The sequence below is a fragment of the Megalopta genalis genome, chromosome 10 (genome assembly GCF_051020955.1).
Source record: "Megalopta genalis isolate 19385.01 chromosome 10, iyMegGena1_principal, whole genome shotgun sequence".
NCBI classification, from domain to species: Eukaryota; Metazoa; Arthropoda; class Insecta; order Hymenoptera; family Halictidae; genus Megalopta; species Megalopta genalis.
In genome coordinates, this window is record NC_135022.1 from 11,571,768 (window position 1) to 11,599,663 (window position 27,896).

The 27,896-nt window shown below is 33.3% G+C and overlaps 1 protein-coding gene and 1 long non-coding RNA gene across 3 annotated transcripts in view; one reads left to right on the top strand and one right to left on the bottom strand.

Annotated features, from left to right (window-relative positions):
* LOC117220094 (protein Wnt-5b) overlaps positions 1 to 16,493 on the bottom strand; it is a 32,657-nt gene extending 16,164 nt beyond the window's left edge. Inside the window, exons 1-2 of one of the 2 annotated variants that reach the window (XM_033469779.2) lie at positions 16,224 to 16,493; positions 14,800 to 15,264 (exon numbers count right to left, since the gene is read on the bottom strand). In XM_033469779.2, the coding sequence (XP_033325670.1) occupies positions 14,800 to 14,823 (24 nt within the window). In that variant the 5' untranslated portion in view covers positions 14,824 to 15,264; positions 16,224 to 16,493. Of the gene's footprint in view, positions 1 to 14,799; positions 15,265 to 15,914 lie in introns of both variants that reach the window. The other variant, XM_033469778.2, reaches the window with a different exon arrangement.
* Positions 16,494 to 16,587: 94 nt separating this feature from the next.
* On the top strand, positions 16,588 to 27,149 carry LOC143260135 (uncharacterized). The gene is made up of 2 exons (XR_013034245.1): positions 16,588 to 16,703; positions 25,921 to 27,149. It is a non-coding gene; the product is annotated as an uncharacterized LOC143260135 (long non-coding RNA).
* Positions 27,150 to 27,896: the final 747 nt, after the last annotated feature.

Here is a 27,896-nt window from a genome sequence, read left to right on the forward strand (position 1 = left end):
ACTATATTATAATATATAAGAATATAATAATAATAATTAATATAATAATAATATATATAACAATGTGTATGTGTGTGGAGTTTTTATCAGCTTTAGGAAGTAACTAAGGATTTATTTGGTTCCAATTTCGAATTGAATCGAAATAAATCGGTTTATAAAAATCGACATCTGCGTTTTCCGATAAGCAAGTATATTAGACAAGACATTTCTAGCTTATGATGAACCTATGAGAATAATCTATAGTTGCGCGATAGAAAGAAGAACACAGAAAACAAATTACAAGTAATTCGATTGAGGCTGAACAATTTCCTTGAGTAATTTCAGAAGATTAAGAGTTACGTTCGAAGATCGAAAAGTATAGTCCATTATGGTAGATCGATTCTTGTGTTACACCTTGCCCGACCACGATGGGTGGCTGTTGCTTTCAGGTTTACCTGCTGCGGCTGGTTATGTAGTACGCGTATCAGCACCACAACGAAATAACGAGTCATAAATTTTGTAACTTTTGATCCTGTCGTGTTTTCATTTCAGGTGGTCACTCAGCATGTTAAACGCATTCACGAACAAGAGCTTCTTAAAAAAGGGGGCAAGGATTCTCCATCAATATCAGAAAAAATACTGGTACGACCGATTTGAAAGTTTGACAAACCTTTAAATACGTCCAATTATAAATAAAATACCAACATATTTTTACTTTGTAAATCATTGTTACGAAAAAACAGTTAAAATAACATACAAAAAAGAATAATTATTATTATTATACACATATTGTGTTCAGGTTCACAACTATTACAATCTTAAGTGTACACAGAAAATGTTTAACTTGGTTCATCTTATTTCTAATTATCCAAGTTAACTTAAAATGTATAAAATATATAAACTATATAAAATATATAAAATATATAAAATATATAAAATATATAAAATATATAAAATATATAAAATATATAAAATATATAAAATATATAAAATATATAAAATATATAAAATATATAAAATATATAAAATATATAAAATATATAAAATATATAAAATATATAAAATATATAAAATATATAAAATATATAAAATATATAAAATATATAAAATATAAAAATATATAAAATATATATAATATGATAAACGTAGACAAACGAAATATATAATATAGCAGGAACATACTATAATTTCTTCATTAGTTGAAGATAATACTGTAGTTAATTTTTAAAGCTTTGATAGTATTTATATATATGAGTAGAGACACTAGTATGAAGAAATTTGAAAGCGAACGTATTTTCAATTTTATAAAAGTGTTTATTCAAAGAAATAAAGTGTGTTATACATTTTAATTAATTCCCTTAAATAGAAACTTCTCAAGAGCACATTTTACAAGAAATAGTATATATAAATGCGACATAATATTATGGTTAATTAAATAGTCTAAGAACAAATTCTACCACTTTGTTCCTGGAACGACAGTTGTGAGAAAAATCTTTCGTTTGCACAAATTAGCTAGTGTACAATTACTCGAAAAATAACGCTTGTCAAAACTCATTTTGTATATATCGTTGTACTTAGATATTTGTGCAAAATATAAATTTTCCAAATCGATCGTACGACGCCTAAGTTAATTGAAATTGTGCTACTTATTTCAATAATTTCGATAGTTCATCAGGAGTAATAATATAACAATATTTTCAATAATCTTCTGAATTTTGTCATCGTCCTTCAGCATCGTATACTTCAATGTTTGCCATTTCATTTCATTAAATAAATGACTCAAATTTTGTGGAACTTATACTGGGCTGGCAGTGAAAGTGATAATACGTAAAATGCGATCAACTGTGATAACTCATCATTGCGTTTACAGCAACTATGTTTTATATTTTCTTCAATATCGAAGGAAAAAATGCTAGACCGCACGCCGCGCCGTCGACCGAAATTTTCACGAAGAACAAAATTTATTATATCAGCATACGTCTATAAAACGCTATTAAAAATAGTGATAAACAAATTTATGTATCTTGAAACGTCAAATAATATGTTCGGAAAGTGACGAAAGGTTCCATGAGGCCCTCCCCCTCGAACGAATCGCTACGATTTCATGGAACTTTTGTGGATGCTGGATTATGTCGAAGCGTAGCCAGGCCACAGGCGTGCGAAGCACAAAAAGTCTGCGACAATCGGATATAATATCGCAGGAACCCGAGTTTCACTCGGCGGGTTTAAGTATCCGCGTGCACATCTGAAACACCCTGTATGTCCGCGTTTATCTAGCCCACGCGATCAGGCAGAATATTAGCCGGTATATAAAATGCATTTGTGATCACGACAGGAATGTAAATGGCGTACTTCAGCACGTCTCTCGCGGGGCCAGCCTCGAATTATCAGCAATAAAGTATCTCGCTGGCGTGTTGAACAAGACATGACCGGCAGTAGTGCAAGCACCGCTACATTTGTTGCTGAATGAGCTGGTCCCGGCGACGCTGATCGTTGATCCTGCGCAGCTGGATGATACCACGCTGGTTATAATGAACATAAAAGATCGTTGGTCCAATATTAAAGGCGCGCATGACGTTCCACCGGCGCGGCGCGCGTGCAATAAAACGAGACCCTGTTGCAGTTTCACGGAAACTCGACTCGGTGATAATTAGGTGCGATTCTTCGGGGTCGCGCCGGGATCGCCTGCCATAAAATCCGTGACGCCCGTTCTCTGCTTATAAACGACAGTTTAAACCGTTTTATTATTGGAAAGTACTAATTAATATAATTTTATTAGCGTGCTGTAACGCGCGCTGCCCGCAGAAAATGAAAAACCATCCCCTACCACCCCTCGCAAGAACTTTTCAGCAGAGCGAGTTACCGTGCTCGCTAAAGATGTTATCCGCGTAGAAGGCGAGGCGAACGAAGTGTTGCAACACGTTTTTCATCGAAAGCATTGCGTAGATATCGTCGTCGTACGTTTTAATGAAATCGAACCGGGCCGTGAATTGTCTTGCTTGGAAGACGTTTTTTTCAGTTCAAATGAAATCGTTGATATTCCTCGTTTGGATGACTTGTAGCAACGTTATTACTAACGACCATGATAATTCCCTTCTTAAAATAATAATCGGCGCTTTTTGGAAAAAACGGAGTTCTAAAAATCATATAAAATCTTTCTGCAAGCGTTACAAACGTGGCTCCCTGTAGGTTTATTCATTGAAGAATAATTTAGCCGTGTGCTAGAAATATGAAAAATAAGCCTAGAAACTAGACTGCAGGTCTTTAAGCAAAATAAAAATTGTCCCTGTTAATTGCAAGAAACATATGTTAGATGAAAATGTGTTTCCACTTTTTATGATTACAATAAGTTGAAAATAACGTAACGATATCCTTAAATTCTCTTAATGTGATCTTACAATTTTATATTTAATCCATTCATTTCTCTCGCAGATCGATAAAATCCGTAGTCTACCGATAACCGTTTCGATCCGAACGAAATATGTATATTTGATACGCAAATTGTAGCATTAATCCTGTTGATTGAATGCAATAATCAGCAGAGTTGTATGATCGTAATTCTAATGTCAACTATGTTTTGACCAATCATTTAATAGCTGAAGACCAAGTAGAAAGTTCCGTCTACAACACTTGCTATTTTAAACAAGCATCGGTCTTATGGAGTACTACTTATCACTAGCTGCTTCCCGTTCCGTAGTCCAACGCATAAGAACGCTACTCTCTCGGTGTTATGACAAATAGCACCTCAACATTTGGTGGTACATAGGCTGTATGTGCTTAGACGAGTGGCTGCAGACCCTATTGCTTATTTACGAAACACATTAAATCTTAATCGGAGTCTACGGGATAAATATCGCGTTCTTTAGTACATTGGAAAAGCGAACAAACCTTTTCCTGAAAATAAGAACATACCGATGTTGAAGTTGCTGATCAAGAAGTGAACGCATAAAATGTGCTGTAGAACGTGACATTGCAAAAGCGGTGTACAGACTGCGGAAGTTTATGCAAATATTTTAGGAAAATGACAGACGAAACTGTAATTGGAATATGAGCCGTTTATTTTGAAAGTGGCATAAGTCACTTTACCGCAATGAAAAGTGGTGATTTTTTTAATGTTTATACGAAATTATTTATACTGAGAAAGATATCAGTATCCTGAGATAACAAATACAAGTAAATCTTCTCGAAAGTTAGCATCCATATTTTTAAACGCAAACCCTTAAATATATCGACTTAAAAACAAAATATTGCATAGTCCTTGCATATTTTGAACAGAAGTTGCATGTTCCACGTATTGCATGCATGTACACAATTTCGCTACAAATTAGCTTGGAAATGGTTAGAATTTGCTTAGACTCGTCGTTGAAGAGTAAAGTATTATGATTTTGTTGTGCTCTTCTCTTTTCACATTCTTGCAAGATGCCATTCGAGTAAATTCGAACATGCTTCAGTTAAACTAATTATCTCCGACAAAAAGCATCAATTTTCAATTGAGAGTTTCGATAAAAAGATATTGTAGTTTATTGTCACTTCAATTATGCATGAAAATATTATGTATAGTATAATATTAATAATCAAATACTTAATAAAAGTTTACATATATAATACTAATTTATATTATACTTAATAATTTATATAATAATTAATTAATTTATATAATACTAATAAAAGTTTATAAAGTTGATGATGTTTAAAGGTTCAATCATTTAAAAATTTATAGAAATGATAGATTAAAAAGTCAATAGAGTTCAATATAGTTGTATACATGTACAAATATTATATTTGTATAAAATATGTAATATTATATTTTGTTTCTAATGTCATGAAGTTAATATTTGAATAATACGCACAAGCAAGTACAACGTGAGTATTTTTTAGAACAGTTTGTGTAATATTAAATATATTTACATGTAACAAAATTTGATGCATTTTTTTAGTATCTACGCAAGTGCACGTTTTCCAAATCTATGCTGCATACACTTTGTATACATATATCTTGCATGCAGTTTGCATATTTTTGCACACCGTCTGTACTGTATATTCACTGCATACCATAAGTGCATAAATTTCCGCACTCTGGCGACGTATTATAACTTGAATAAGAAGTGTCTAACAGTTATACTTAATTTTTGCATTATTATGGCATACACAATCGTTTCACGAAATGGACGAGCACGTATATTTAAATAGTTTATATTTAAAATTCAAATGTAATTAAAATGTAAAGAACGCTTCCTGACATTTTAATATGAAAGGATACTTTTTGACGTTTTAATGTAAATAAACTTTTGATATATCAATTAATAAAATTGTCAATAAATAAATAAAATAAAGGATATATACAAATCAAATCATTTCCTCAGTTTTAATCGGAGACACAAAAGGATATTTGACGCGGACGAAAAGTATATATATATATATGTCTGTACAGTTGCCATCTAATTAAAAACAGAAGCTACAAAGTCCGCGCGGTGCTGATGAATGATCTTTACGATGAAATGCATTACAAAGAGAGGAGCGTAGAATTATCGTAATAAGTTAGGCATATTTCCATGTCTTTAGTGCTGCCGCTAGGCGTGTAAAGAAGCTCTAAAGCAGCTCTGAAGCAGCCTCTGCCGCCACCTGACCAGGAAACATTATCGTAACTTCACTGCCGATAAACCTACTGAAATTCTGCGATACAAGCTCGCCGGCTATAGCTACTTGAACAAGCAGGAAAGCCGGGAATTGGTACAAGTGGACGTTAACATCGCTGTTTAATTTCTCTTAGAGTCGTAATTACGTTCGTGATGCCAACATATAAACTTGCATCCGCGAAAAATGTAATGGACGGTCGAGATGCAATTAGAGGCGGGTTTTAGAGTCGTGAATTTTTCAGCAAAACGAGATAGCCACGCGAAATCTCCATAGAACGTTCTACGACCCGCGTTTTGCGACGTCCGTTTCTTCGGGAACAGAAGTATTGATATTAATCGACGTACCTATTTCTTCTTCCACAATTTTTAATACAATCAATATTGATCGATTAAGAAATGATCAGTAGACCGCGGATCTCTATGCAAAATAAAAATTGTAGGCATATGCACGGAGATTTGTTTCTTCTTGTATAACTTTAATAAGTTGCAAAGATGATAATGGTATCTCGAAATTTGTCTAAAATTTCAACTATTGTATATTATTATATTATTATAATATAATATAATATAATTATAATATATAATATATATATAATAATTATAATATATAATAATAATAATATATAATATATAATATAATTATTATATTATTATATTATTATAATAGTTTTGTGCTAACGGCGTGAAAATCCGCAGCGTAATTCATCAACAATGAACAAATATTTGCAACGAGATAATTATACTTATTATTACTTATTGTTATTATTACTAATTACTATTATTACTTATTATATACTTATACTAGATATTTTCTAAAACTAGTGTCAAAAGTTCTGAGTATTCTCGATTACAATAAATTCTTTTAACAACGTAATACACTGAAATGTTATTGCTGAATTATTCTTACTGTTATTCTTAGAAAATATACACGATCATTTTATCCGCAATAAAACATTCGCTAAAATAACAGTTGCCCTAAAATTATAACAAGCTTCGAAGTTAAGAGCGACAGTATAGTTCAGATCTTTGCAAAGTGAATCTCGTGTTGACTGGTGTCGACCTAGACTGCGGGTTTCATGTTATTTACAACAAAAATGAAAGTCTCGAATATCTATATATTGTTTCCAATTCGCTAAAATTATTATAGATAGTTTCTATTTACCACCTGTTTGTCGCAACTGCAGAAGAACATTTTTCCTTCGCACAAATACTCGCGGCGTATAACGATTGAAAATACTGGTTTCATTCAACATGTAGTCGAGAACCGTCTTACTTTAATCGCGCAGATCTGTTCGAGATTTTTGTATCTTCCAGAGCAACAAGCTCGTTGTGATCTTCCTTTTTAGGCATTTAATCGAGTCCTAGACCGGAGCAATTGCAATTTTGTTGTAAATATCAGGATTCTCCTTACTGGTAAATCCTTTGTACTCGACGCCGCGAGATTATCCGAACAGATGATCCTAAAACGACTGTAAAACTTTACGAGATGACGTTCCGGCGTCATCGGCGTCCTGACAACGTTCGGTTTTTATCGGTCCAACGATGACCATCCTTTACGCGTTTTGAAGAGCGTCGCGCCAATTGGGGAAACGGCGCAACAACTTTTATATGCCGCATCATTTAGGGTTATCTCGCGATGTCTCATACTTGTGACATCTTTACTGTCAAACCTCTAAGGAGCCACGAGGCTGAATGCGAGAACGTTTTAAAAGGACATATACGTGATAGCGTTTATTGCATTATGTGGTTGCTGTTGCTTCGCTACGATGGATATAAAGCGTGCAGATTTTCATCGAGTCGGACGATCGAACGAGGCGAGAACTGAAAATTGTTTAGAAGTTGCATTTGACATTTTCTGTTTGACGAACGTTTTTCATTCTCTCTCAATAAAGTGAAAATTACAGGGGAAGCTCCAAATAATTTGCATACCGTAACGAATAGGGGACAATTATGAAAAAAACTCGTACACGTATGTAATAACTTAAAAATTGTTTTTACGTTAATTAAGAAGAAAATAGTAAATGTAACAGTAATAATAAATGTATATAATAGTAAAAGTAAATATAATAATAATAGTAAATGTATAAAATAATAAATGTTTGTATCTGCTTCGCTACCAACGGTTCGCCTAATTTTTATTGTAAGATCGAACTGAATAGTCAGTTAAAAATATCCACATCCTATGAGCAAATGTTAATGAACTAGTCGAACGAATTATTATTTTGAAAAATCATAGACAATAGAGAACAATTATGAAAAAAAACTCGTACACATACGTAATAACTTAAAAATTGTTTTTACGTTAATTAAGAAGAAAATAGTAAATGTAACAGTAATAATAAATGTATATAATAGTAAAAGTAAATATAATAATAATAGTAAATGTATAAAATAATAAATGTTTGTATCTGCTTCGCTACCAACGGTTCGCCTAATTTTTATTGTAAGATCGAACTGAATAGTCAGTTAAAAATATCCACATTCTATGAGCAAATGTTAATGAACTAGTCGAACGAATTATTATTTTGAAAAATCATAGACAATAGAGAACAATTATGAAAAAAACTCGTACACATACGTAATAACTTAAAAATTGTTTTTACGTTAATTAAGAAGAAAATAGTAAATGTAACAGTAATAATAAATGTATATAATAGTAAAAGTAAATATAATAATAATAATAGTGAATGCATAAAATAATAAATGTTTGTATCTACTTCGCTACCAATGGTTCGCCTAATTTTTATTGTAAGGTCGAACTAAGTAGTCAGTTAAAAATATCCACATTCTATGAGCAAATGTTAACGAACTAGTCGAACGAATTATTATTTTGAAAAATCATAGACCGCGATCCTTTATGCAAAATAAAATCTGCCTGCATCAATTGCGATAAACTGTATGCATATTGAAATTTCTTTCTCTCTTCGATCGTCTTAATAATCTGGAAACAACAAATTGATATCCTTGTTAATTTTTGTAGCAATTTGGATCACACCAGCATAATTCTATCGTGCTTGAAATCCTAATTTGATCGAGAATCGCATGATTTCTGTTGAAACCTATTCATAGTCCTATATATAGACGATTGTCAAGGATAAGAGACACATACACGCATGCCATAGACAAAAGTCACGTGCATTGTTAAACAGCATCACGTATTTTCACTGAAATCAAGGTGTTCGATAAATCTGTTTTTTTCATTAACCGAACATGAAATACGCGCATTCACACCCCGCAAACGCCGACTGATCCATCTGGATCACAATTGCGCGTGATTCTATCCGCCTACTTTCGTGGGAGGTTCACTTTGCAAACCGGCTTCGGCCGTTGCAGAAAAGAAAAAAAAAGAGAAAAACTATATCTGGGCCACTTTGCGAGCCAGGTAAACGCGTATCGTTATTTTCCAGGCGGGGAAAAGGTGTTCATCATTGAAATCAACTTGTCGGCGACAGAGAGTCAGCCTCTGATTTTCAACAGGAGCGGCAGGACGATGACTTGAGTCCTCTTGAGATGCAGTTCCCGGCTAGGGACCGTTCACGCACACAAATTCGCTTCAGATATACAAACACATGGGACACCATGAGAGCCTGGCTGGCTGGCTAGCCTGTAGAGTGGAGTGAAGAGAAAGGAGTGTTCGTTGAAGACTCTCGATGAGGAACAGAAGAAAGAGAAAAAGATGGAGACGAATAAATAGCAAAGTAAATTGAGTGACAGAGACAGAGAGCGTAGGGCGGGGGGCGGGGGGTGGGCAGGCTGCGTATAAAGGAGAAATTAACGAAAAAATGTTTTCGAAGGATAACGGGATTAGAAAAATTCAAAGAACGAAATTAAGAATTTTTGATAGCAGAATTCGAAAAAGGGAGAAACGATAATAGAGGAAAGGATGAAGCAAAATGGTGAAGAACGTTTGAAATTTGGAACGATGTGTATATTGTTCGATTGCTGTATAAGATATAATAAGACAAAAATTCGTAATTGTGGGCATTTTAATAGACAATCTAATATCGGTAGCAATTTTATTCGTAAGCCAGTAAGTTATCTCGAGTAAATGTTGTTCAATGATCGTCTTCTCAGATTGTTATTTAAAAGAAACTTGCTGTAGTTCGACTGAATATGACGTATTTATTCTTATTATTTATTTTATTCTTACTTATTTATTACTCGCTCTCTTTTGATAAATATTCTCGCTGCAGAAGAGTGTAAAATTTATGTTGAATTTTATACAAATTGTTGTTCTACTGTATGTTATTCAGCAGCGATTGTTGTGGTTGCGTGTAGAGTGCAGTCCAGCCATCGAGAGAAAATAGAGAAAATACATACTAGAATATATGTAGTATATACATTCTATAATATATACTGTATAATAGAGAAAACAAGTACAGGAAGAGAGGAACCGTGAAAAAAAAACACGTTGATACGGTTCAGTCCGATGACTACCAGTAAAATGATAATAGAAAAGTAAAACCGCCACGGAGAACATGCAATCACTTAGTGCAAATTGCATGGAATTAGCCTTGAAAATGAAGAAGAGCGATAAACGCGTCCCTGAATAAATTAAATGATTAAGAATTGATGGTTACGATCGACCGAGACGATTAACACCTTAATGACAGGATCTGAATAAAAAAATTCCGCTTAATATTGGTCAATGGCAGTCACCTTCGACGTCGTAAGATATTCATCCGAATTTTTCACGATTTATTGAACAGTATATACAGCAAGTATTGATGGAACATACGTTTTAGATTTGATATGCATACAATTGTTTAACGCAACAGTGTGTAAGAAAATCCCGAGTCAAGAGAAAACGCGACATTGAGTCGCGTCCGTTGTGAAGGTGTTTCAGCAAGATAAGAAGAAGAAAGGAACTTTTTGTGCATGCCTTTTGCGTTAACAATGAAAGGTCGTGAATCAAATTTGCGGAGACAGGGCTGTGTGACGTAATGGATCGAGATGAACTCGTAGATGGAAACGAAGCAAAAAGATAGTGCTCGCTTTTGATATATCTATAATTGAGTTTCAGATGAATATTACTGTTTCAAAGTGATCGCGACTGCAGTGCTCTATTCTGTTTATATTTAAAAAAAAAACGTGTTACAATGTGAGGGGAACGATAACAATGGAATAAATTAAACAATTATTTTACGTTTTTAAGAATCGTTTGAAAGATTATGTTACTTTTGTAACACGTTTTGACTGCAATAAAACTATTGAATATTTTGTACTTAAAGGCAAGAGATATTATGTTATTAGAACTTATTTAATTCATAAAACCTCGAAGACTCATTCACCAATTTTATAACAGTCACTTGTTTATTACAACTATTTTGTAGTTTTTATTAATTAGATCTACTTTGTAATTGTATTTATGTAAGTGAAATTAAGATCAGGTTACGTTAAATGGTGTTCCAAGTTATGGTATTCTGACAATTATTGTCATAAACCGTAAAATTCCATGAAGGGGTTAATTGTGAAAGAATTTTTTAATTCCAAAAGACTTGCAAACGTTGTTACTGCCCGCTCGTAAAAACTTTGAAGTGTACAACTTTCGAAAGATCTTTTCCAATAATTACGTGTGCTCGCATTATCAGGTAATTTATAAATGCATTCCGGACGTTAGATGTCCTTTCATTATAAGCTCGATAAGCGTAGTCGTTCCATGTATACACTTTAAACATTTATTGCATTTCATTGCGTGCCAAATGGTCTGTGTGGGATGGTATGAGCGTTATAAGGTTTCAATAGCCTTATCGATAGCAAAGTTACGATATTCACGGTCAGATAGCGGCAGACTGTTTTTGCACTTTGATAAAAGGAGCTACATAGGATAATAGTAGACAGATGCTACGAAACGCATTCTTTTTGACCCGAAGAAAAGTCTAATTTTGAACTTACGCGCGAGCACATTTTCAACAGAATCTTGATCACCAACTTCGAACCACGCTCGACGTATTCTTTCAGAAACGTCAGTTTATTTCTTCAAAAGCATTTCTTTCTTTCCGAAAAATTTTTTTTTAATCACAAAAATTCTTTATTTTAATTTGACAGTCAACTTGCAAGTTTCCATATACTGTTTTCCTACAGAGATGTTAAATTACTAATAAGTAGACTGCGGATTTGATGTATTTATGGCAAAAAATGGGTGTGAAAATTTTGAAACAATGACAAGATTCGAAAAAACGAAAAATGTTCGTGCATTAATTTCGACTTATTGAAATTATTACAGAAAGAAATCAAATCGTGCTTCGATCTTACATTATACAATTGATGTATGCGATTATTATTTTGCATAAAGATCCGCAATCTACTAATAAGTGAAAAATGTTAACAATGTTTTAATGTTTTACAATTAATTTTTAACATTTTTATATGTTGAACCAGCCTGTGTACGTGAAGTTGCAAATCTACGACGATTTTTTTAAACGTATGATAACAGATTCTTGAAACGGAAGAGAATGTATAAGTTAACAACTTCTACTTTATTTTCTTTTTACAATGAGTAATCTTTTAATCGACGAGTGATGCTTAATTCCAAATTTTGCCAAATAATTCATATAATTAATAATGACATAACACAACATCATAATATGTGTTATATACATTGACATAACATATATTGACATATATGACAACATATAACAGCACATGTTATGTTATATATGTTGACATAGCATAACATTAATTGTCAAATAATTAATACGTAACATATATTGACATATATGACAACATATAACAGCATATGTTATGTTAGATATGTTGACATAACATAACATTAATTGTCAAATAATTAATACATAACATATATTGACATATATGACAACATATAACAGCATATGTTATGTTATATATATTGACATATATGACAACATATAACAGCATATGTTATGTTATATATATTGACATATATGACAACATATAACAGCATATGTTATGTTATATATATTGACATATATGACAACATATAACAGCATATGTTATGTTATATATATTGACATATATGACAACATATAACAGCATATGTTATGTTATATATGTTGACATAGCATAACATTAATTGTCAAATAATTCATATGCAAATAGGAATTTACACGAAAATTACGCGAAAAAGAGTCCTTATTCCGAATGAGCGAGGGTACAGCACTCGAACGATCGAAAGCAAAAAGAAAATCGGTAATTTAAAAAAAAAAAAAACAAAAAGACACGAGTTGCTCCTTTAATAGATACATAATTTTGAAATCGATCGATGCTACCGCGTGTAGCACCGCAGCAATGAAAGTTTATCTTCGAAACCGCATTCGTCGAACGGCGCCGAATGCCATCGTGTGCATATCGATTCCTTCTTAACGAGATCCTGTTACCGACACTGACAATTTTAATGCGTGCACCGTGTTAGATCCACAGCACCGCGTAAAAATCACCGATGTTCCACTTTCTAAGGGCACTCGCGTTACTTTCGCAGACTCTAATTGGTCGAAAAGAGGGGAACTGTTGTCGAAAAAAATAAGACCCTTTGTTTATACTGCTACAATGAGAGCTTGGATCGTTTCCAAGAACGCCTTGATTGTTGTAGACGACACTTTCTTGGTAGTCGCTCTTCCTTCGAGCAGAGACTTGGACAAATTTTATTCGAAATGAAAATGAGAAATAACTGTTTCCCGAATAATTCATTTCGAATCGTTATTTTCAATGCTGCTGTTTGAAGACAAAAAAATAATATCGATCCATTCGAAAGAATACCAATTCTAAATAAAGAATTAGTTCGTTGTTCTTTTTTTATGTCAGATATGACAAGAGAAGTGATCGTCAAAATAACGCAACCAAAGGTATAACAAAGGTATGAAAGTAAAAAGATTTAATGTAAAAAAGTAAGAAAATAATGAAAATAATTATGAAATAAAATTATTATTTGATATTTCAATAATTCGATATAATATTTAAAATAATGTCATTTCATATGTGCCTTCTAAGACAATGGAGATGTTAATCAAGAAACAAACAAAACGATGGACCGATGGCAAAGCTCCTAAAATGGAATTTCGATCGAATTGACAAGGAAAAGGGATGATCCTTGATACGCGCATTTATTCGTTGCCTATTTTGTGCAACTACCTACGGTGAATAATTTCTTGAATGCAAACGTGCAAAAGTTCATATAAAATCTTTCATTTGAATTATGGTACTGTGTCAATATTTTTATTAACTTCAGTCGATTATATGAGTTTATTACCATTAGTATATTGATTATAGTATAGATATATTAATAATAATAATAAAAATAATAATATTATAATATATATATATAGATTATAATATTATTATTTATTATTATTAATATATCTATACTATAATCAATATACTAATGGTAATATATATATATTTATACGTTATATATATATATTATTTATATACATATATAATATATATATTATTACGTTATCAAATATATATATTATAGTAAAGATATATTAATAATAATATATTATAATAATAATAATAAAAATAATAATATTATAATATATATATTATAGTATATACTATATACAATGAGTTTATAGATTAAGTTGATTATATCAACATTTTTATTTCACAAAATTTGCATCGGTACACTTTCAAACCAAAATTTCTTTATATTTGACTTAATTCGATACTTACTAGTTCGCGAATGAACTCGTTTTAGTTGCTGATAGATAATCGGAGAAAATTCTTCAAATGCAAAGGGTTGAACAGATAAATTTCGGTAAAAGTTACTCGCGATGTGTTCTCGATTCTACGAACTCCAATTTAACGTCGTACGAGAAATTGTTGCACACGAAAGCGAAAAACAAATTCTATCGAAGAAAAAATATTGTCCGATAAAAAATATCGTAACTCTATACGCGTATGCAAATAGTTCGAACGTACATGTTCTAACTATTCGAATTCAGAAATACTTCTGATCGAGTTTAATTGATACACCACGTATCAATAAATTATACCCCAGGTATCTGGGTTCGTAATGGCGTGCCGGTAAAAGTATCTCAATGTCGTTTAGGATAGCTGAAGCTTTCTCGTGGAATCGTGCCGACCCGAGCTTGTAAAACGCAAACGTGATAATAGCGGTACCAACGTGTTAATAATAAAACCAAGGTAAAATTATCAAGGGTTAATTATTATAGCCGATTAAACCGATTAAACGATTACTTACCAAACCGGGTGTATCCAACGTCATTAAGGTCGAGGTAGTTAGTGCCGTGGCAAGATCAGGCACCGTTTCACTTTTTATCGGCAAAAGGCACCGCCGCACTTGCTGTTTAAATCAGTATCGATAACAACGGCCTCGTTCGCATACATTCATCGAATCGTTCTCTGGGTATACCGTTTTATTGTTGAACCGATCATTTCTTAGGCGGCGCGGTACATGTCGCATTTTGCGCTCTTTACATACGCAATCTTCTCGGCGCTCTCGTGGAAAGTTTCTCTTACTTATTCATCCCTCCTTTCGGCGGGCACTTTTGTCTCGAAATCAACGTTACCGCGTACACTTCTTGTTACCACGAACGCACGTGATTTTCTTATTCTCGCAGGCAACACCGAGATCCTTTTGTCGCGTCGATGTCGAAGCGAAGCGAAGCGAAAATCGTTTTTCCGTTAGCTTCGCCGAGTTACAGAACTGAAAATTACACGACGGTGTCGAGCCGAATACTAAAAGTGTACCAGCTCAAGGGAAACTATCGCGATCGCGCGATATCCATCGTATTATCATTTCGAAACGAGAAACGCACGCTTTACCGCTGTCCCTATATCGTTCAAGTTACGTTCGGAGCTCCAAAACAAGAGCACGAAGCGTGTCAAGGGGAGAAAATCATCGTACGTGACAAACGCAGAACTCCTCTGGACGGCACAATTCGAACGAGCCGATATTTTGCGACTCTCGGTTTCGAACTGCTCCGGTTTCACTTTCACGGTGCCCGCGAAAAAGTGCTTCCCGGGAGGGAAAACAATGTTCCGCGGAAAGCGCGGCGCGGCACGCGGACCGTGCGAAGCAAACGCGGCTACAATTAGCGCAATCTACAATCGATACAGACTCGCCATTACCGTTACCCGATAGTTTTTCGCGAAACGCGAGGTGCACGTTCCGTCCTGTGTGTCACCGCGGGGTCCGGATAAATCCTAATCCCGTTCGCGATCGCGACGCGATTCGTTCAAAGAAATTTCCAGGACGGATCGTAGCGATCACGAGTCATCGGAGGATCGGGAAACGTCTCGACACACCGTGACACGCCACGGAGTTCAGGCATCGATTGGGAAACCGTTCGTCACCTGTTCGTCGAGCGGGCACATTTTCGTTCGGAATCATTCGACGGGCACTCGGGACGAAACGCGAAAAGATCCCTGTCATTTCCGTTGGCCGGCGGGGCATCCTTGCGCGTCGCTCGCCGCGCTAAAATCCTCGCGACCTTCTTCGCGGCATGTCATCCTCGTCGATCCGAAAACAAGTCCGAGTGTCACCGCACCGAGATACCGAACCACCGAAAACCACTACTAAGTCCCGGACGAGTCCTTGCGCGCGTGCAAGAGGATCGGTTCAAGATCGTTCGACTCCGTGTCTCTCGTCAAAGTCTTGTTTACCGTTCACCACGGGCCCAGCATCGCTACCGAGAGGAGCTTCGAGGGAGCCGAACCATATTTGGCACGTGAATTCCGCCGTCGAAGGATTTTCCAGGATCGAGGAACGGCCGATCGGTGTTTCCCAGGGTCCGGTCAGGATCTATCGATGCCGGTACCTAGGCGGCTCGGCTCTTCGAGCATCTCGAGGAACGGTGGTGCCTCGTGGCAATCGGCCAGGGACCAAGGTACGCTACGAAACCGACTTGGACGACGTGTAACTGCGGAATGGTCGCAGAGTGCAGGCAGAATCCACGAGACCGTGGTACGTTTCGTTCTCTCCCGCCGCCTTGTCTCTCCTGCACGACACGGGATCGGTCTCTCCTGCTCGCTTCTCCCGAAGAGGGAGCCCCCTCGACTAGTGATGGCCTCAAGGCACCTCGAACCAGCCGCCTGATTCGCTAAACCTCAGCTATTATTAACACTGGAACAAGCCTCGTCGAGGTATTATTCCCAATACGGTATAATAAATAGTCCGTTTCACTCACAATTCGTGCACGTATTTCCGGAGACTTCAAATAGTAAATTGGTGGACAGTTTGTTTCGCTTTAAATCATACTTTTCGAATTTAGTGTATAATTTGTTTAACTTTGAATCGTACGAACTGTTCACACTTTCAAATAGGAAATAGTAGATACTTCAGTTTGAACCGTTTATAGCGATCGTCAGATAGCAAATAGTCAACTTCATTTTAAATCGTGCGTACGCTTTTGAAAATTGCAAACACTGAATGGTCTATTTTATTTTAGAAAAATTTCAAACAGTAAATAACGAATAATTTATCTTATTTTAAATCGTACATACAGTTTTGAAAATTCCAAATAATAAATGGTTTATTCTATTTTTGACTGTATATGTTTATTCATTTTAACTGTGTTTTAGCTATATACGTAATATAAGTAATTACAGATGCGTTCGTTTTCATTTAACTTAATCTAGTGCATCGTTTTATTACTATATCGTACAGTGCGTAGAAAGATCTTGAAATGATTGCTGATCGATTTGATGAACTTTTCAGTGCAAAATTTTATTTAGAGGATACTGAAAATCCTGTGACTTGTATATTTAACATATTTTGTTTTATATGATTGATTATTTTGTAATCTCAAATATTTAAGGCGATTCACGCGAATGTAATAAATTATGTCTGTTTTTGTTAAAGTTAAGAAATCTATGAAGTTAGAAACAGTAAAATAAAAGGAATGTATATAGGAATAGTAAATAATATTTTTTTCGTAAGTGTAATGATGCACATACATCTTTGTATTTACCAAAAAATACCGACATATTCGTGTAACATTTTTTTTTCAAACTTCAACAACAAAAGAAATATTTTCCTCCTTGTTATAGTTAATAGTATTCTACTCTCTTAGATTTTCTTTCTATAATATTGTTATTATTATTATTATAATTATGCGTTAGGTAACACAAGTGCGAATTATTACGATAACGCGACCGCAAAGGTATAAGTGCATTTACACGTCACTGAGTATCATGGGTAAGAATTATTATTTTAAACTTATATTATTATTTTAAACTAGATTTCGTTGCTTAGTAACTTGGATATAATGTAGTTTCGCTGGATCAATCTTTCAGTCTACGAAGCAGTAGTTTATTTGTAATTAATGAAAATTTCGAACGTTGCACTTTGTTACATGCGTGCAGCCATTTTTTAAAAGAGAATTAATTAAAACACCTTCATCTGTTTACATTGTCAGTAAATATTTTAAATACTGTTTTATAACATAGAACTAAAATATTTCATTTTGTACTATAATTACTCTCTTTATTTTATACTTACTATTAAAAACACTATTTTTCTGAGATTTTAGAATGACGATTATTTAGAATAGTATGTAAAATATTTTTCCTATCAAGTTTATGCAGCACTGCACTAGCAGGACCTCGAGCACTAAAACGAACTGGTTTGCATTGCAACGCGTTGGAAAAATTGCAGGAGTGCTCTCATTCGGATTTCGCGTGGCGTTTATTGTAATAATTTCAGTGATCTTTGAACAAATAATCGTGAATAGGTCAATTTGACGTTTGTTTGTTAACGGTGCTCCTGGTGCTATTTGTATATCATAAAAATTTATTTTATTAATCTTCTGTATATACTTTACTTTAACTTTCTGTTATATTCTCTTTTTATTTTTTTATTATAGATCCTCTTGATGTTGTTTCACTCATCATGAGAAAGAAAAGAACTGTATAATTAATATTACTGTTATTATGTTACAAATATTTACGCAAATTCAAATACTCTTATAAACTAATCTTTAAATATTTTATATGTATTTATATGTATTGATATATTGATATGATTGATATCATGATTCATGGTACAAATTGAGTGAGATAGATTCTACAACTGGAAATAAGACCAATATCAAGAATAACAAAATTGCGTGGGAATTGCCTTAGTTTTCAAAAAAATTGAAATCAAATATCAGTCATGTATACGTGTACTTAATTAATAACCGATCATAATAGACCGCTAATGTGATCGTTCGCATACGTGATACAATGTCAAAACTTGTTTATCCATGTCAAGGTTTAAATCAAGTTTAACTCAAGCTGTAAATCTTTGTTAAAACTGTACCATGTGATATTTCATTTGTTCGATTTAAATTTGATTATTGAAAATCGTTATCTAACAGTTGTTGTACAATTTTATAATTTTACAGTATTTATAACGAAGTCTATTTATAATGCAACCGACTACTTTTATTGTACACTAGTTTATCAGCTTTCTAATATTTGTCCAACATTCTGACATATGAATTTACTCGATTGCTAAATCAAGTAAAATTACCTATTCCAGCATTTAATATAATTCGATTAAATAATTATTTGGAAATCTCTATTTCATAATATTTTATTTTCATTGTTCATCTTCTCAAAGAAATACAAGAGCTGTTCGAGTGTTCACTTGTTTAAATTGTTCACGCGAATATTACAAGTAAATAACTTGATTCAGAATATCAATTTGAGGATAATAATTATTTAATATTCATTGTATAACATTTAATATGTCTTACGATAACGAAGAACTTTCTCAACATATCCACAAACGAAATATCTACTTCTGCCGTGAACAAATACATTTATATCTTACAAGTTCTCTTCCATTTGGAACTTCTCTTTCGAAACATTTTCTTTGTCCGTTCTCATTGGTACATAGAATATGAGAATGTGTTCCAAAAAAAAGAACCATGGTCCACGTTTGAAACAGAACCTATTAAAAGTTACAGACCTCTTTCGATCCTTGTTTGAAACTCTTCATGCGAACAACGGATTGAGTTCTTCTCTGGTTACGAATCCATCGAACAAAGAAATTGAACAGGTGTGGCTTGTTGGAGTTACAGAGAATCCGAACCGACGAATGTCCCGGATAATTGGCCGGCACGTAGCGTCCTCGAAATTGTTTGAAAACTCGCGAGGTGGCGAAAACTAAATGCCCATCGCTACCCTCGTCGAAACCCGCCGGCTGCTTCTCTCCCCTGCTTCTCTCTGCCTTTCTGTTTCTTTCCTTCCCCTCTCGCCGCTCTATGGCTGGTTCATTGGTTCATCGGTGCACCGGTCCGGGCTCCGTATTCTTCTCTCTAATTATACCGTTACGTGCAATCGCTCGTGTCAATTAGCAGCTCCTTTCTTCCTGCCCGAATGCAACCCCTTCTTTCGCGGAGGACCCCGGAGGATCTTGATTTGACTCCGCCCCCCACCCTTTCGTCCAACGGATCGGCAGAAACGTAGGGGTGGTTTTTTTTACGATTTCTCTTTCTTTCGAAATTGATAAACGATCCGATAATACGGACCCGAATGTCTTTGATAGAAATCGTGTGCGCGCGCGAGACTAGAATTAGGAGAAAGTCGTTAATCAGAATCTTCGTGCAAAATAAATATTATCCACGTTTATTGCAGAAGAAGATAAGTAGCATTTCCTCTCTTTTAATAATTAGCAGTGTAGCAGTTCTCTGAAATTCTCCTGTTTTGTGTTTTCACTTACTCGTTTTTGTTATAAATACGAATATGAATAAATGCATAGAATAACTACATTAAATAGAAGTTAAAAAGGGAGCCTATTTTTTAAACAAAGTTGTAATATTACCCTTTTCAACAGAAGATACGCATACCTTCTTCATAGTTTCAGCAGAATAATTATAGAAAACAATCATGGAAAAGTAGGATAACTAGATGCAAGCTTCCTGGCAAATAAGTGTGAATGTAATCGAGGCATTCGATTTAAATATATTGATTACTAGACTGCGGATTGTTATGCAAAATAGAAGCGGTCTGCACTTACTGTAAAATACATTTATTACTATATTTTATTATTATTTTGTTACTATTTTATTACTATTATTATTTATTACTATAACTTATTACATACATTTATTACTATTATCCTCGTCAATTCAATATCCATAACATTCCGCATTCCTCATTTATATGTTATTATTTTGACAATTTCATTCATAACCATTTCTAATTTATCTGTTGAATTTTATTAAATCTACTGTATTTAGAATATGTCAAATATACTCCATATTTTAAATAAATTAGATTATACAAACTGTGTTTAAATTCGTATGTACCAATTTACAAGCACTGAAATTGTATACAAAGCATCCGTTTTCATTTTGAAATGATGTATTCATTTATTCGTAAATAAAACAATATTGAAAATTATTCTAACTATAGAATATTAACTATGTAGCTTTAATGTGCATTGAGATATAACTGTTTTAATTTGATGTAACTTTCTAATTCTGCAAATCAAGTCGATTTTCTCTTACCAGTTTGACAAATAAATAAATCGACACTTTTTTTGAGACCTCGACAATTGTTTAGAATGAATTCAGTTCAGTTCTAACCGATCTCATAATTTTGATATACTTTGTACGTTTGTCCATGATTGCTGCTAACGAAATTTCCGATTCGCTAATAACAACTATACTTTCTACTAACTACTGTACTTTCTAAGCCACCTAGCTTGATGCTTAGTTATTTTTTTCTGGAAAAGGATGTACACAAAAGCATCGGCTTTAAAAGTTGCCACCCTTTAGAAAGAAGCTGGGTCATTAGTAAGAAAAGCAGAACTGCTCACATCGGTGAACACGATAAACCACTTTTTTGCGTGTAAACACGCTCTGTTCGGATAATTACACCGGCTCATTGAGAAGTTACTCTCCCTACTGTTAACAATTTGAATCGAACGGACCGTTTATATTTTATTCGTATTCACGGTGGCGGCAAACAAACTTAATTAAAACAAAATCGTAAACTATTTTATTCTTACACAATAACTTATTCTTGAATAAATATAATCTTGCGATCACAGTTCCTAAGTTGTTCTGTATCCCTGGCATACACGTTCGCAATAATTACACCGCAGATCTTCGCGCGAAATAAAAATTGTCTATCTCGATTGCAAGAAACAGGAGTTAAATAGAAATTTACTTTCATTCTTAACCGTTTCGATAGGTTGAAAATAATCCAACAGTGTTATTAATCCCTTGCAATAATTTCTTAGAAGGAAAAGAAAATTGATGCTTATTGTGTGCCTAAATTTACCTGAATGTTGAAGTATTGATGACAAAAGATTCGAATTTTATTTCAATTTTAAAGGACATAATAACATCTATACTCGGTAAGTTGTTAATAGAAACTTTCATGACGAGCCGGACTCGTCGAAGTACGGCAAGGGGTTAAATTCTTCTTACGCATTTATTGTTTCGCATTCTGTCTGCTCGCTTTTCTCAGGAATCCACAAAATCCGCGGTCTAATTATAATACACACAGTCAATTTGCAAATTAATTATCGTTCGTTTCGTTTATTTATTAATACCGATTCTCTTAGAATTGTTTACTTAACCATTAAAAGTTTCTTTTGTTTTCCAGCCCTTATCTAGTTCTGCATTTATAAATCTTAATTTTGCGTCGCTGTCACTTAATTTAAACAATATTAATATATTTATATATCAAGATAAATAATATTAATTAATAATATTATACAATAATATTATTATATAATATTATTATTGCAAGGGATTAATAACACTGTTGGATTATTTTCAACCTATTGAAACGGATCGCAAGATTATACTTATTCAAGAATATAATATTGATATATTATAATAATATAATAATATAATATTATTAATTAATATTATTATATAATATTATTAATACTATTTATTTATGTTATATTAATTTTATATATTTATATATCAATATATATATATATATATATCAACAATATTAATATATTTATCTTAATTTTGCGTCACGTCACTTTTTCACTTGCTTCGACTAAATACGATGGACCAATCGAATAACCATTTGCTAATACTGTCAATAATTATGAAACGCCTTGTGTGACTACAAAAACAAAATCGTCGAGCTTCCCGCGCTTTGTGTTTTATACATCCAATAAAATTCTGTCTTTTTGGAAGCTTTGGTTTCGGTATTAATTGGAATCCCGACGTGGCTGAAATGGCTCTATAACGTTCGGTTCGTGAGCGCAGCATCACGAAGGAAATACATTATATCTTGTTAAACGAGCCGTGCTCCCCGCACGTTCGATTAATACTTTGCAAGAGGAGGCGTTTATATTTGCTGGAATACTGACTGTAATTCTTCTTTCTGCCCCTTAATTATACCGTTACGTGTGATCGCTCTCCTTAATTAACACTGCTTTTTCTTTTCGTTTCGGTTCGAGATTTTCGAATCCCCGATAAATCTCGCAACTTATCCCGTAGATCTTCTTCGTTCTACTATCGGGACTGAACATTACCGTCGATTAGTTAAAGGATTAATGGACGGCTATAAGCCGTAACAATGAGATTTATAGTGGAATGCTACAGGCATTCGAATTTCCTGTTTAGAGAACTGATATCTTTTTGTCATAGTTTACTGTTATTGTGCTATTTAACTTCGAAAGAAACGTGTTTTGTTAATAGCCATTTCATCATTGTTTTACCAATCGATACATAATTTATTATTAGGCGGATTAGATTAATTGCTTTCATACATTAAACTATGACATAATAAACGTAAATGAAACAGTAACAACCAATGCTTTGGAAAGAAATTATGCTGTAATTTGAACTGAAAGCATGTGTGGATAACGAATAGAATAATAAAATAAAAGATTTTTCTGATGTGAAAACACATTACGTTATGCATAGTTGCCAGAATCATTTTAGTTATCAGTATTTCCTTACTTTTTTGACGAATTGAGTAAATAGTAATTAATTCTTCTTTGATATTAATTAAGATATTAGTTATATTAATATAACTAATATATATATATATTAGTATATAGTATAATATTATTATTATTAATATATATATATATATATATATATATATATATATATATATATATATATATATATTAGTTATATTAATATAACTAATATCTTAATTAATATCTAAGAATATATATATTAATTAGATATTAAGTTTTACTATTAACTAGAAAAAGTTTATCAGTACGATCTGTTTCGATAACAACTTCATCATCGATGCACTTTCAACTTTGTATTCGTCGTCTTACGATTTATGTTATCTTATACTTTAATTTAATCCTTGGACCATTTAACGTTTCGCACGATTGTACGCTTCAACAATGGTCGTGTGTGTATTAGCCAAAACGAAAATCCAACACAAAAGCGCCCGAATGGGGAAGGCAATTCCCGGAGTGAGTAACGTGAGTAGAGCGACTGATATTTAAAATTCTTCCAGTCGGCCGAATTCGTTCAGACATTGATAGGACTGCGACAATTATACCCTTCGACCCTTCGACAGAAACGTCCAATTGCTACCAGAAATTTACATATTTCTTGTCAAGAACATACGTGCCAAGCAGAGCGTTAAATTATAGAGCAGTTTCGCTGTTCTACCTCTAAACGTAATTGGAAACTACTAAAATTACTGAGACGCTTTTTTCACGGTGCACGAGGATATGCGTCGTGCTTTGAAGATCCCGACGAACTTGTCTAAATCAAAATTTAGATAAACTCTTTTTTTTGTCTAAAATACTAAAATACTAAAAACGTATTGTAATATTAATCGTTCGGATAAACATTTGGACTATTATCAAATAAATTAAATGTCTACCTCGAATAAAAATTTCTACTTTCTAATTCTAATAAAATAATCTATATTGTATATTATTATACATTTTGTTTATTTCTAATTTAATTTATTTTAATATTTATATATTTATATTATTGATTATATATATTTATTTTATTGATTAATATTACAGTACGATACGTATTGTATTTCAGTAGTAGCGAGTAAATTGTTGCGTGTTTGTGTGCGTGTTTTTATTATATAATCGAATTTATTTGATCGGCATCCGCTGGTGAACGTAATTCGCAATGCTTAATTTACAGTTCCCTAGGCCCATAATGATTCTTTTCGCCAATTACATGTATGTTGGAGGCGGAGAATTTATGGTTGTGTGTTTCGTTTTTCATCAGCCTCCACAATGGTCTGTTACATGAAACTACGATTGGATCGAACAGTTAGTAAACACGGTAATTACCAGCACCATTGTGTTTCGTATTACACGTCAGTAAACAGCTGTGAGGAAAAAATAATTAACGACATTCGCACCGGCTCGATTACATGTAACGCACTGCGACTTCAAAATTCGTGTAAAATCATTGACTCATGGTGCAACGCGGACGAACGTATAAAACCGTAGAAAGAGTTTAAAACTGTTGTGCCTACATATTTAAATTCACCATTCCAAATCTTTTTTCTTTCTCACCGACCGAATATTCTGCGACCAGTTTACATTCAAATTCCATATAATTGGGATTTAAGAGTAACATGAAGTTGCATCGTGCCTTTAATCGAATCTTGTATTGTGCAAAATACGTGTAGCAATCTGGTAAACTGCGAATTTTTATAAACATTATCCGTGTTAATTGAGAAACGCGAAAATTACAATAACATTTTAAAGGTCTTTAAATGCTTTTAACACTATACCTAGATAATTAATCTAATTTATTAGATTCTTTATAGTACTTTACTGAGGCATGTTAATAGTACTAATTAGTAGTATTACTAACTTATAAATAAATACTATATTAATAGTACTAATTGGTAGTACTACTAACTTATAAATAAATACTATATTAATAGTACTAATTAGTAGTACTACTAACTTATAAATAAATACTACATTAATAGTACTAATTAGTGGTACTACTAACTTATAAATAAATACTATATTAATAGTACTAATTAGTAGTACTACTAACTTATAAATAAATACTATATTAATAGTACTAATTAGTAGTACTACTAACTTATAAATAAATAGTATATTAATAGTACTAATTAGTAGTACTACTAACTTATAAATAAATACTATATTAGTAGTACTTAGCATGTACATAGTATTTTACTCCTGCTCTTCTTCACGCTTTCTCATTTATTATTTATCTTATTTCTTTGGCATTCCACGTACCTCAGCCTCTTCCGTGATTGAGGAACTAAATACAACAATTAAGGAAAAAATGTCTTGTACGGAACTTTCTTCGACACTTAAATTGAGAATAACGATTCTTTAACTGGCATGGCATCGGTCCGCAAAGGATTAACTTTCGCTGTTAATTTTTATTGTTTCATAAATCAGCATAAGAAACAGAAAGAGACGGGACAAAATGGCGGGATGTTCACTTGCATCAACAACATCTTTAAGCTATAGTGAAAGCGGGGATGGGGTCGGGCAATGAGTGATAGTGACTGACGCTCTCCAGGCATAGTATCCTTCGTCGACGTCGCCAACACTCGCGGATGGCTTGCAGATATTGGAGTTGCGACGAGAGACGGACAATTAAGGCGAGGACACTTTCCATGGTCGAATTTCTAGGAAAAGAGAACGATCTTACAAAAGTGGAGATACGTGGAGGATCGTGCCCGCTTGGAAACACCCTGAGAACATCTTAAGGAGTGCATTGAAATCTGCTTGCTGTTCGGATTACACTAAACATGAATGGAAAATCGAATGACTGATTAATAATAAATAGACCGCGGATGTTTTTGCAAAATGAAAATTGTCTGCATTAGTTTCATGAAATAGAAACTAAATAGATTAAACTAATAGATTAACTAATAGATTAAAAATGAGACATTGAGATTTTTTAATTCTTTTAATCTTTATTGTATTTCAATTTGCAACCACACACCTGATTTTGTCATAAATGCGATGCGATTAATAAACCAACTAACGCCTGTATTGTAGTTTCTTAATAATGTAGTCTTTCATTTCGTCAGTTTGTTCATTTCTCCTTCAGGCTTACAACAATATTAGTTATTTCGTATAATTAACTCGATCTTTACCTTTCTGCTTTCTTTAAATCATTCACTGGGCATTTATTTAGCAGTTCTTGTGTCATCCAGTTTGTTTAACTGTCTAATATCCACGCAAAACATTAAACTGTCTGCATCGTGATTTTTCTTGAAATAAAAACTCTTTAGCCAAATCATGATTACGAATAGGAAAAAATATATATAACTCTATTCACTGCTACAAAAAGTGTTCATATAATCCTTCATTATTTTAGATATTCCTAGATTGATTGCTTGCATTTTGATTTTATTGCACGAGGAATATGACAGAAAACGTGTTATCACTGTACTGCGAATGTTTATACATTTAACATGTTCGAAAAATTGGAAAATATTTGTCGTTTTTTTAAAAAATACTATTAGCTTGTTGAAATTGAGGTGGACAATTCTTATTTTACAGAAAGATCCGCGGTATATTTATCACTATGAAAACAATGTAAATTAGAAGAATTGTATAAGACTGCAGAAATGATCGATATTGTATTATAATAAGATTTTTAATTGTTTAGTGTATACAGGACTCGCAATAACTATTCACTCGTCGATACATTTCCTACTTCAAATAGGTCACCCTTCATTAAATAGTTCGCCATGTCTCGTATGTTTCAATCGATTTCATATACAAACGATTACGAATGTTGATGAGTGCTCTGTGCCGGACCGTATCTCCGACATAACAACTCAATAACATGATCGAAACACAAATGAATGCGTTCATCGTTGATGGCCGTTTTATTATACAATCCTGACACTGGACAATCTCTGGATGCAACGTCGATATTTGAAACCATAATGTCCAGAAGATACTTTCACAGAGTTCAATCACGGAATTTTAAATGCATGCTTTTAATTGCTTGATAAACAAATCGTCAGAGTCGTATGTTCTTTGTTTAAACACGTTCACGAATGAAATTGTACGCATGAGCTCGAAAGCATAAATTCGAGAACTAAGTATTACTTAAAAAAGAAAAGAATGTTCGTTATGCCAATTAAAAACTTCGTGAAAACTAGATCCGGATGTTTATCATGATAAAATCACCGCAGCTGGAGAGTTCGAGGTAATCAAGACGTGGACATATTTCACCGAAAGAATATAAATGAATGAACTTCTGTACATAATTTCATCTCGGAAGGAGCAATCCTTTTTTAACAAACTAGTAACGTAACCTTTTTTAAGTAACTAGTAAGATTCGTAAGTAACTCGTTAAGTAACTAGTAAGGCTCTAACAAGATATAATAAATTTCCTTCGTGATTTCCCT